General features: G+C 34.6%; 1 protein-coding gene across 2 annotated transcripts in view; it reads left to right on the top strand.

Moving 5' to 3' along the window:
• The window catches only part of kcnh2b (potassium voltage-gated channel, subfamily H (eag-related), member 2b), a 160977-nt gene that overhangs the window by 14979 nt on the left and 132414 nt on the right, over positions 1-13584 (top strand). For both annotated transcript variants that reach the window (XM_042751668.1, XM_042751669.1), the window contains exon 2: positions 371-601. In XM_042751668.1, coding sequence (XP_042607602.1) covers positions 371-601 — 231 coding nt within the window. The remainder of the gene's footprint in view (positions 1-370; positions 602-13584) is intronic.

Here is a 13584-nt window from a genome sequence, read left to right on the forward strand (position 1 = left end):
AAATTCCAAGCCAATTTCTTAATTACATTTATATAAATATTTTTACATTTTTATAAAATGAAATGATGAATAATTTTTGAATTTTTCCTAATTTTCTTATAATTTATTTTTATATAAATAATTTATACAAATAAAATATATTTTTGTAAAATAGTATTCAATGATGTCTCTTTCTTTCAAAATTTTCTAATACATTTAATAGTATATAAATAAATTTTTTATTTATTTTATTTTTGGCCAGAAAAAGCAGCAAAGTGGGCTCGACTTCATAATCAATGCACCAAATTGAAGAAAGCACATTTTGCAAACCATCACCAAATGCCTCTTGATTATTAACATACTAAAGAGGATGTTTTTTTCTCTCTTATAGGTAGAAAGTTCATCATAGCCAATGCGCGGGTGGAGAACTGCGCCATCATCTTCTGTAACGATGGCTTCTGTCACATGTGCGGCTACACGAGGGCTGAAATCATGCAAAAGCCCTGCACCTGCAACTTCCTGTACGGCCCACACACCAAGAGGCTGGCCATCGCGCAGATGGCACAAGCGCTGCTGGGGTCAGAAGAGAGGAAGGTGGAGATAGCGCTCTACAGGAAGGACGGTAGGACGAACACAGCTGCTTATTAATCCACAGGGCTCCAGCGTTTCATTAGAACCTTTCTACAGCAATTGCTTTTTTGGCAGGGTGTTTCTCAGGTTTAATGCAAAGCATGTGAAGGCAGATGGCCTTCTGTTGTTCTGTTTTGTTTAGTGTTGGATCTCATGGTAGTTTTAAACACAACTGCGTGATCAAACGTTTGTAGTTTTGCTTTAGTCTTTTGCTTAAAGACCTGCTGGACCTCGAAAAGGCTTCGGTGGGAATCTGAAGCGGTTTGTTTGTTTTGCTTGTGCGATTACCTCCGACTGTTCTAGCTCAATAACTCTGGTTTGATCAAATAATGTCTCATAGATCAGTCGCTGGAGAGAGATTTGAAGGGAGGATTCGCCGCCCCTGCAGGTGGCGTCGTTTATGTGAAGTCTGTGTTGTTGTAGTGCTTATTTACTGAAGCCATTATGCAAATCAGCTCCTGGCTGAACTGGATTGGGAGTGGTTAGTGTCTACGATGCAGTGAAATCACGCAAACATGACGTGCAGGTTTTGTGAGTCTGCTCTTGAGGTTCGTGACAGCAGATGTTTGCTCTCAGCTGATGGTTAACGTTCTTGTGCAGCTGTGGACTGCACAGCATCACGCTAGCCATCATAGTTTCCACTGTTTATGTGTTCGGCTGTCTGTTTGGTGTTCGTCCCGTACCCAGCACCCTCCTGACCTGCGCTGGAACAGGACATTAGCATACCTTGTTAAGCAGTACAGTTTAGTGGTTACTAATGACTCAACTGCAATGGTTCTTAACCTTTTTACTCAAAAGCAATGTTTGAATTTCTCTTTGTAGATCTTCTTTAATTATGATTGCAACTTTAAAAAATGAAACAACTTTAAAAAAAATATATATATATTACACACACATTTTTGTTAACAGAATTTTTATTAAAATAAATAATTAAAATAATGTATTTACTCCTAACCATATTAATTAGTAAATGTATTTATTTATTTGTTTACATTATTTTATTTATCTGCAGCATTTATGTATTTAGATTATTTTATTTATTTACCTCATATTTAATGTTTGTCAACCTTTTTGATATAAAATCTGCCATTAAAGTACAATATTTGAATTTCCTTTATGCATTTCAACTTTAAATATGATGAAATGGGGTGTTGATTATACTAAATAAAATAATATTTATTTATTTATTTACAGTTTTCATTGATTTATATTAGTTTGTATTACATTTATATTATTTATTTGTATTATTTTTTATTTTCTGATTCTAGAAATTTCAGGAACTGTATATTCTTCAGTAAAAACATTTATAAAAAACTATGATTTCAGTTTAAATCTTGATTTTATGTTTTTTAGGTAAGATCATTCTAATATAATTACTTAAAATAATTTTAAGTCATTCTGAAGCCCACTGCTCTAATATGACCAGAAAGTAGATTGCAGAAGTTTCTCTTTTTTAACTAAAGTGGGCTGATATGTGATACTAGTCTGTCAAGTCTTATGGCTGGATGATAAAATATATCTTGAGAGTGTATAGCTTTTTACAGCTCTTTTCAGCCTTTTAGCAATATAATAGTTTGGCATTAATGTCTTGATACTCATGACGATATTAAATAGGCCAGTATATCTTGATTATGTATTTGCTCTGAAATGGCTTAAAAGGATTGTTATTCCAATCAGGATCCATTATTTGAGCAAACAACCTTTTTTGTCAGTTTTGCTCTTTTAGTGTTTTTACATGAGCTTTAATGAAATTCAACCTTATTTTATTTCGAAATTTGAGTTTGACAAAGACATCAGTAGTTTTATCTTGTAATTTCAGTGATGATGTAAACATGTTTGTAAGACTGGAATCAGTATCACACAAATTCCTCTGACTTACAGCAGCGTCTCACATTTTGTTTCTCTCCTCTGTTAGCTACTGACTCAACGATGAAAGCTGCCATCTATCTGAAACACACACACATATGCATCCGCCCACACACACATAATCTAGAATCAGGCCTTGATGACGACACACACACTTTGATTCACTCATGCATAATTCAGGTGGAAAAACCGTGCTGCTCCAGAAGCGGGGATTCCGATCCTTCCCCTCGTGAGTGGAGAGGAGGAACGGGAGGAGGAAACTTTCTTTTTTCTTCTTCTTCTTCCCTTTCCTGGTTTTCGTGCAGCCATTTATCTGGTGTGCTGTGCGTTGGCATCAGCCTTCATCGTGATGGATTGCCCTTTCCTACTCTCTATTGTCCGTCGCTGATCTGACCGGCACTTAATCAATCACTCTGAGTTTTAAACCCAACTCGGGTGCATTACCCATGAAAACAAGAGGAAGACAGTGAAAGTGAAGGAAGCTAACGTGTAAAAAGAGCCAGGGTAAAAAGAGCACAACCTAATATTTCCCATGGTGCACTGGCTTCTCAATCTGCTTCATATACTCTGATGTAGCCCTATAAAATCTCTCTCTTTTTCTTTTTTTTCTGAAGTCTGTTTTATTTATTTTTTCTCCAAATTCTGTTTTTTTTTAAATTTTATTTTCTATTCTGTTTTAATTACAGACTGATTAAATTAAGTTTTAGTAATCAAAAAGCAGGTCTAATTAATAAAGTCATGAAACGATAACCTAATGAATATGATTTACGAACAATTTATTAAAAGTTAACAGAAACTTGAATGTTCTAATTAATAGAAGTCATGAAACTTATACAATTTAACAACAATTTATTAAAATTTTAAAAGAAATGGCATTGAAATATGAAATATATATTTTTTTTTCCAAATTCCACTTTATTTGTTCCACAATTTTGTTTTATGATATTTTTTTCTGAATTAAAATACATTTTAGTAATTAAAAAGCATGTATAATATCCAAAAGCATGTATAAACTTAAGTCATGAAACATATAAAATTAATTTAATTTAGTTTATTAAAAGTTTAACAGAAATTACATTTTAGGGCCCTATGAAATGTGTTCTAATTGGTCCCAAATTCAGTTTTCCCCAAATTCTGTATTTTCTGTTTTAAATTTTCTGGATTCCGTTGTAATGGTGTGATTAAATTTTAATGTGTAGTCAATTGAATTAATATATATATGTCCTGAAGTTTTTGGTGGGTTGTTGTGAAGACCTTTTAGTTTCTTTGTGTATTTGTTTATAGTTTATGCTCAGAGCAGCTCTGGAGATGAAGTTCATGTGTTCATTTTTTAATATAATGATGCAAGATGCTGTAAACACCATGAGCGTCACGCGTGCTTGAGTGTGTAGTAGACCAAACTGTGCCACTCATTCAAAGAGAACATGCAGACTTCGCATTTCAATAGCAGTGTTTTTGTGCTAGATTCACAGACACCTGTTCATATCCATATTTTCTGCATTGCAGAATTCACAGGGCCCAGTTGATGCTACACAATAACACTTTCCTCTCAGCATGTGATGAATGTCAGGACGCTTTTCCGCTTGCTAACCGTGTTTTCCAGGAATTGTGTGATCGACTTGGCTTTACTGAACCGTGAGACGTTACCAGCTGCTCTTGGTGTTGAACGCATTAGAGCCGCATTGTTGACATACAAACGCAGTCGTAGTTCTGGAGTGACCCTTTGAGCAGAAACCTCACCTTCATGACCTCAGGGATCTGATTATATCCCTACAGCAGCTTTGTGATACCAGTTTCCTAAAAATAGCCTGTTTCATTTGCTTGAGTAGTGTTTTGTAGATTATCATCTGCATGGGCTGCACCTGTCTCGTGGGCTCCGTGAGGGATCTCCTCCACGTTTACGGCCCGATTCTTGGCAGGAACCTTCTCATTAAGAGCCAAGCAATATTTGACTAGCAGGCTCTTTCTGTGCGTTACTCGTTTTCATTCACTGGGCATAATTGTAGTTCTCATATTGATCATATTGGGCTGTTGTGAGTCTTACTGTAAGTCAACTTGTAATAATAACTGACAATTTAATAGACATTTCTGGTCTTATTGTGAATGATTTATTGGTGCATGGTTTTCTAAAAGAAAAACCATCAAAACAAATTCATCAAAAGTATTTATTTCATTAAAAAATGCTTATACTGTATATATATATATATATATATATATATATATATATATATATATATATATATATATATATAATGGAAAGTGCATAGCAATTTGCATATTAGCAATTGCATTGCATTTACAATTCCAGTCTTATCTGATAAGCTGACTCTGTGCTCAAGACCTTGTCTTTCTCTGTTCAGTTTATTGAGTTTGGCACAGTTGTAGTTATTGATCATATTTGGCTGTCAACATCGACCTGACTGAGAAAAACTGCCAACCAAACGTGAACAGACTCTTCTTGTGAAGCTTGTTCACAGGCTATTGTGAGTCTTGAAGGGCTTACAAAAGCATTTTCTGTGCCTCTGTTGGAAGAACAAGCTGAAGGAAATGCTGACATGTGGTCCGGAGTGTCCGCTCTGACAACAGACTTGTATCGTTCCACCCATGGAAATGAGCCGTGGCCTCTCCCGGGCTTTAGCCTGACATTTACCATTCCCAAAAAGAACAGAAATCCAACCATGAGCCATTTGACTTTCATCTCACGTTTCTTCTGCAAGTTCGTTTTTCTCCCACATTTGTAAGAGAGTGTTGATGTGATTCAGAAGCACAGCTTGTAATTTCAGAACACGGGAAATGAGACGAGACCTTTAAAATGTGACATAAAATTAGTTGAGTTTCTAAATGACATATTTAGAGCCTATTTAATTTTTTCCCAAATTCGCATTTATTTATTTATTTTTTCTCAAGTTTAATTTTCCATTCAGAATTTTCTGGATTTTAATGGTTGAATTGAATAATAATAATTAAAATGCATGACAGGTCAGTTGAATTCATAAAACTTCACCAATTTATTAGTATATTCAGTTTCTAAATATATTAACATTTAAGCAATAATTGTGCCCTATGAAATGTGTTCATTTTTTTAAATTCTGTTGGCTGTTTTAATATTTCTGGATTCTGTGTTTTATAATTTAATACAAGTGTATTATCAAAAATTTAATTTAAATTTGGTAATCAAATGAAGGCATAAAATTAAATCAAGTGTATTTATTTTAAAATGTGATTAGTGTTGCAAAGTGGCAGAGAATTTCAGGTAAATGTCCGGAAACCTTCCAGGATTTTTTGGAAACCTTCGGAAGATTTCGGACATTTTTGGAAATGTACCAGAAATATTCTGCCTCTTTGCTAGCCTAAACATAATCAAATTAAATTTGAATAATTACTTTCATTTTTTGGCAAACAAAACTCTGCAGAACAGAAATTTACTGTTTAAATTAAAACATGAAACATGAAAAAAATCCAATATTGTGTTTCTTAAAAAATAATGTCTATTATTATTCAAGAAGTACTGTACAATACAATAGAAATATATATTTCTGTTATTATTACATATTTTTATGTAATTATGTAATAATGTCTTTCTAATAATGTCTTTCTATTTGTATGTCTAATTATAGCAATAATTATGATCTCTTTAAGTTAAACCTAATTTCAACTTGCACTTTAACCTGAGCTAAATCTTGCTTAACTTTTGTCTAAATCCAGTTAGTGTAGTGTGTCATGAGCTCAGTCTCCATCAGAAGAGTCTTTAAGCAGCTGGAGATTGTGTGAGATCAGACGGGGCGTCTAAGAGATCAGGCTCAGAGTCTGAGCTCCGGAGCTGAGCCCCATGCTGCCCTGCGCACTGATCCCATCATCAGAGCCTCACGCTGGGGTCGGATACTGAGACGCTCCCCTGGAGATCTCTGTCAACAGCTGGAGGAGGAAACACATGCAGAGGCTTTATAGACGTCTAATTTGTTGACTACCCCAGTAACCCGCAAGGCAGCACTGTATTGATATTCAGTTGGGTTTTAATTAACTCTATACTTTAAAAGAAGTGGAAGAGTTTTAGGAAGTCTCCAGTTGTTAGAATATAGACAGTGTAGTGTCATCAGCCAATCATTGTCACGTGTTAATCTAATGATGCTGTTCCTGATACACATTACATCCTCCTGCCGGATTCTTGGTGTTTATTAGGGTAAAAAAAAAAAAAAAAAAAAAAACTAACAGGAGGACATGATGGTATTTACCATCTTTTATCTTTAACTTTTTTCCATACTTTTATTACTTGCGGAAAAACTTGAAACACAATTTCAATTAAGTATAAAGAATTGCATTTTTTTTTTGGGGGGGGGGGGTACATTTTATTTTTGTTTGACTTTATTAATAGAAATAATGTACTTTTTAATTAGCATGTTTTTGTGTTTTGCTTTGGTACCGAAATTGGTACAGAGAACCGTGGATTTTGACTGGTAAATTTTGGTACCGTGACAACACTACTTACAATAGTTCCTGTGCATTACGTTTTGTGGCCTGTGCGTGCCCTTAAACAGTGCGCACGCGTGTCTGAGAGTGCATGAGTCTGAGTGCGCATGCATGTCTAAGAGTGCATGTCTGTAGCCAGATCCTGCTTGAATTGATGTAGGCCTATAGCTTTCTCTTAGAGTAATAGTGTGTGTGCACTTTAGATGGGTTAAATGCAGAGCACAAATTCTGAGTATGTGTCACCATACTTGGCTGTATGTCATGTCACTTTCACTTTTTTCTTTTTTTTTCACATTCAGAGTGATTTCTCTGGATTCCCTGAATCTTTTCACAACATTATGTGTGGTAGTTGGTGAAAGACCTAAAATCTTTGCAATTTTGCATTGCGAAATGGGATTTTTGATTTGTTTGACACTTCTCTCATGAAATTTGGCACAAAGTGATGAGCCATGATCCAGTTTTGCTTGCAAAGACTGAGATGATCCTTTTATACCCAAACATGATACCTCAACCTATTACCAGTTCACTTGCTTGCTGTGAACTGTCTCAAAACAGTTTAACGTGGATATTCTATAACCTTTTAACTGTTATTTTGCCTCTGTCCCAACATTTTTGGTTTGTGTTGCAGCCATCAAAATCTAAATTTGTTAATATTTTCACAAAAATACATTTATGTTGGTCAGTGAAAACTTTGGACATGTTTTCTTTGTACTTTTGTCAATTAAAGTAAAGTTAAAGAGAATGAACAAATCACAGATTCTTGATTTTATTGCATTTTTATTAAACGTCCCAACTTCTCTGGAATTGGGGTTGTATATCTTCCATTATATTCTTCTATTATATATTCCATTATATCTATCTCTCTTTCAAACTATCTGTCTGTCTGTCTGTTCTGTCATGATTGATCTGTCTGTCATTCAGTCTATTGTTTTCTCTCTGATTTGGCTCAGAGCATCACATTTCTCTCTCGGTTTTAATGAATTAAACACAGACGTTTGTTGCCATATGCAAATCCCTCTCCTACAGCTTATTTGAATATGGAAATAACCTCAGAGGACTCAAAGAGTCTGGAGCCCAGAGCTGCGGTGAGGGGTTACAGCCAGAATCAGGTGTGATGTTCAGACGCAACCCAATCGTACCGACTGCGGTCGACGAACTCCCACAATCCCACCGACACATGTTTCTGCCTGCCATTGTCACTCTCAGCTGCTGCAATGCAAATAACATGCAAATTTCCCACATCTCAATGTCTCTCTCCCAAATCAGTCCCATCACTCATAAAGTTTTTTCCTCTGGAGAACTTTTAAAACTCACCAGTAGTGAAACTTTTGACAAGACCCGCCCACTTAGCCAGGAAGTGGCCGTTTGACAGACATTTAAAGTGACCAAGCACAATTCACTTTTTTATATGATGTTTATTAGTGTTTAAATCAAAAAAGAGGGGTCCGCGGATGTGTCTAAACTTGATTTGAGTCTCCACACAGCACAGTATTTACTCAGAGGAGCTGTTATTACACCAGAACTGTGTGTGTAAGTATTAGTTCTGTCCATTGTTTGACCTGCTATTATTAGAGACGTTCTGTCTTGATGTCTTATTGATTGAAAAGCCTGTTGGGATAGTGAAGAGACATCGGATCCCTGCAGACAGTGTGATCTCATTTCCAAACATAAGTAGCTCTGAGGGCTTTTAAACACACACACAAGCTGATTTTTGCATTTGTGTGTGTTTTCTGTCACATATTGAAACATTAACTAACCGTGACGCATTATTTCTGCAGCTTTAATGTAGGTTGGTTTTTATTTGTTTATTAATATGATTTTAGATATCAGTCTGTAATACACATACACACATACAGCTCTGTTCTTCATGATCCAGCGATCTCCTGCTTCAGTTGCCTAGAGACCCATCTGCACTAAAAATTAAGATATTAATCTATAACTGAAGAACAAATATGACAGATGCAACCAAGCGTGTTCGTATCTTTCACAATAGTTCATTTAAATAACACCACATTTATTTTTGCACATTTTCTTTAATGTTTTCATTTTATTTCAGAAGGAAATGTATTTCATTTGTTCTGCTTCATCAGGTTTTTTTATGCCGCGGGGGGGTGAAATGCAGATTTAAGGCTGGAAAGATGCTTTACATAAGGATTGCAAGTTTGCAGCCCTGTTGAATGTACTTGCATTACTGTGACTATAATAAACCTGAAGATGCTGAATTGCATTTGAATTTAAATCCAAGACAGTAGAATTAAACTTAGAATTAAAAAGTCTTGAAGTTTTAAGGTTTATTGGCCTTATGGATAAACAGACAGATGTCGGAAATGTCTCCTTTAGAAAAAAGGTTTTATCACATTTAATAAATAAACGGGAATCATTGCTTCGAGGATAGGACTTTATTATTAAATAGTAATAATAATAATTTTAATAAATAACTCAACATTTTGTCTTTGGTCCCCAATGGCATTCATTCAAAACATTTTGTCTTTGGTTCCCAATGGCATTCATTCAATGTTTTCTATTTTTGAACATGTACATTTATTATTTGTGCAAACATGTTTTTCCAAAGTGGCTTACTAATGAGGAACATTGCAAGCAGTTTGTCACAGAGCCAACAATGTCCATAGTATACAATGCCAAGTTTATAAGAAAGACAAAATGCAGAAAAGAAGAGAAAATATAATTGTTTAACGGCTGTGGATTAGTTAAGTGCTTGCAAACCTGAGTATTACATTTACTCTTATTAGTGACCCTGTGCAAACCACGGAATACCAGTGACAAATATATGTTACCATGACTTATACTTAAACACTGATTCCTTAATTATTATAAGGCTGTTATTGTGGATTTTGTGCTTTATATGATGCAAGAGACTGGAATCCTGTAGAAACAGCACACATTTGTGTTGACATAGACAGATGCACACATATGCACACATTTTTCTACACTTCTTGTTTTCTTTTTGCAGTCTGCCGGCTGGTGCAGGTCCCTTGTGTCTCAGAGAGAGAATCAGACTTTACATGTTTGTCATTCCTGGTCGGCTGTATTTTTAGCCACGGCGCTCACACAGGTTCACAGATCCAGGTCAGCTGACACTGTGTTATCCTCGTGACAAGAGATCTAAAGACAAACATATGTGCTATATATGTAAAAAATACTCAATTCATTTATATAATTAAAAAAAATTAAAACAGCACACTCTCCGATCCTTGATTTTACTGACCAAAACATATTCAAGTTAGTTATATAATGAATATGGTTTTAAAGTGCACACTCTCCGATCCTTGATTTGAAGGTATTCAGCTCTTTGAGGATATTTGAAGAATTGCAGCTCTTTAATATGTACCTCCCCTTTTTTCAAGCGACCATAAGTAATTGGACAGTTGATTCAAAAGCTGTTTCATGGACAGATGTGGGCTATTATTTCGTTATTTCGACATCAGTTAAGCAGGTCAATTAAGATCTGGAGTTGATTCTAAGTGTGCCATTTTCATTTGGAAGCTGTTGCTGTGAACCACATCATTCGGTCAAAGGATCTCTCCATACAAGTGAAACAGACAATTGTTTGGCTTCAAAAACAAAACAAATCCATCAGAGAGATAGCAGGAACATTAGGAGCGACAAAATCAACTGTTGGGTACATTCTGAGAAAAAAAAGAATGCACTGGTGATCTCAGAAACATAAGGCCTGGACGTCCCTTGAGGACAACAGTGGTGATGATCAGAGGATCCTCTCCATGGTGAAGAAAAACCCTTTCACAACATCCAGCCAAGAGAAGAACACTCTCCAGGAGGCAGACGTGTCTCTGTCAAGAAGACTTCACCAGAGCAAACGCAGAGGGTCACCTGCAGTAATGCATCACAAAGAAGAAACCCTGTCTCTGCTGATGTCCATGAGTTACAGACTTAAAGCAGTCATTGCCTGCAAAGGATTCTCAACAAAATATCAAAAATTTACATTTCATTTATGATTATATTTATTTGTCCAATTACATTTGTGTATAAAAATGGTTGTAATTCCTAAGCATTTTATGTTATATTGTTGTTTAACCCCTTAAATTAAAGCGTAAAGTCTGCTTTTCAATTTCATCTTGATTGTTTAATTTTAATTCTATTCTGGTGGCATACAGAGCTGAAATTGTGAAAATTGTGTCAGTGTCCAAATACATATATAATAGATTTGGCCCTATCATAATCTAATCATAATCTATCATGAACTAAGTCAGTAATTATCCAGATTTAAGTTTCATTAACCGTAAAACTGAGACTTTATGTTGTTTTGTGCCTAAAAGAATTGATTTAGTGAGTAGATAAGTTGAATGATGATACATCCACTGTAATTTACTAATAGTTTCTTCTAATTCATTAAACGCCGATATCCTGGGTTCAATTCCCAGTATTAAATGTTTGGGCATTTGCACAAATATAGCATCAGTATTACGTAATCACATGGTTTCATGTATGTGGTCAGACATGATCGACGCTGCTGAGATATCTATCTGCCCGCAAGAATCTGGTTACAGCAGACGTTTCCGTTCAGACAGAGATGAGCACAGGAAGCACACGGCTGTAAAATGTGAGGGATCATGTTGATCACATTCAGGCAGTGGCGGAAAATCTGCTTCGACTGCGGGTTTCGGTTTCTGATTTGCATGTATTTTTTTACGCCTGTATTGTGCAGTCCAGACTACTGAACTTGAGAGGCCATGTGACTATAGCATGCTGGAAGATTCAGAGATCAAGACGTATTGAAGATAAAGCTGCTTTGTTGTTTGGACAATAAATCGAATGGTTTTAATAAATGTACACATGTAAATTAAAACTTTATCGACAATGTCTTTTAAATTGCAGTTAATTTTATTTCAATAAATTAAATAAAACATTAAACATTATATATAAAAAATTAAATTATAAAAATAAAATATTTCAATATCATAAAAACTAAACAATAAAAATAACAAAAACATAACCAAAAAATAATAATAAAAATAATTGTTAAAATTTTAATAATAATAATATATATTTTTTTTAAATATATTATTTAATCTTATAAATTGTTAAAATTTTTTTTGGTCCTGCCATTTTATTTGGCATAGAAGCCTTAAAATAATAATAATAATATGATAATAATAATAAATAATATATAATAAATAATAAACTAAAATAATAATAATATAATGATAATAATAATAAATGGATAATTGTGAGAAAAAGTTTAAAAACAGAAATAAAGCCACACTGTGAAATAAGTAATATATATATATATATTTTTTAAACCAACACTTATGCACAGCGTTCAGCCAATCACATTAGAGCTCATTTGCATATCGAACTGATAGATGTACAGTAAAAAAACTAATAAAATTAATTCAAATTAAAATAAATTCACATGAAAAATGTTTAACTAGAAAGCAGTTTATATATTTATTATTTATTTAATGTAATTTATTAAAAAAAAGTCCTATCCCCAAAAAAAAAAAAAAAAAAAAAAAAAAGAACTTTTTCTTTTATTATATATATTATATATATATATATATATATATATATATATATATATATATATATATATATATATATAGTTGTGGATTAGTTAAGTGCCTATAGTTTTACCCCTGGTTTGACAGACAAGGCTTAAGCCTATTCCCAGACTAAAATGTAAATCTGATCTGTTTCAACTGAAAGAAACTTGCTCTGATTGATCTTAAAATATAACAATGCCTTTGCTTTGTCTCAAGATGGACACCAGTAATGTTTTTTTTCTACGGCACGTTTATAAAAATTACTTAAATGTCCTAATTGAACTATTGTCTAATACTGGTTTAGTCTAAGCCCTGTCTGTGAAACCAGGCCCTAGAGTTTTAGATTTACACTTATGTTTATTAATACAGAGTTCAGCCAATCACAGTAGAGCTCATCTGCATATTGAACTCATAGAAGTAAAGTAACAAAAAGAGTGGAAATGGTCCTGAAAAACTAAATTACAACAATTTTTGGACATTAACATTATAAGTGGACATCAGAGAGCCAAATAAACTGGTAAAAGTGTAGGGGATGAAGACCTTTATTATTTGTGAAGCGTAAATGAGCCCAACTGGAGAGGGTTTGTTCGGCACAGGGGGTGTGTAATCGAGTGACTGCATTTGCACCCTAGCAAGGGTCTCACGGCGCAGTGGCATAAACACAGCCTCGGGGTTCACACTCCTAATGGAGCCCTCACAACCCAATCAAGGTATCAACGGATGGAAAAACAAGAGAAAGAACATACAGAAATGAGAGCGGGAACATTATCAGCAAGTTCACTTGGTATTCTCTGCTAATGGTGCATTAAGAGAAGTGACCGACGATGAGAGAGACAGATGAAAAGAACAGAGGAGAGAGCGCTGATAGAAAAGGAACAAACACAGCGGACGTTATTGTTTTGTCTCGTTTTGCCTAATGAAAACACATCAGCGACTGTCAGCCATTTTTCACAGTTATACAAAAATATGTCCCTGTGCTTTTATGGATGACAAATTCACCAAAGTGAACTTATTCAGGATGTGAATGTGCCGGTGACTAGGCTGAGTGCTAGTTCACAATCCAATTTACTGAAGATTGTCACGTCTTTGTGTCTCACCGTGTTTTCTTTCTCGTTCGAGG

The sequence above is a fragment of the Cyprinus carpio genome, chromosome B24 (assembly GCF_018340385.1).
Source record: "Cyprinus carpio isolate SPL01 chromosome B24, ASM1834038v1, whole genome shotgun sequence".
Taxonomy (NCBI): domain Eukaryota; kingdom Metazoa; phylum Chordata; class Actinopteri; order Cypriniformes; family Cyprinidae; genus Cyprinus; species Cyprinus carpio.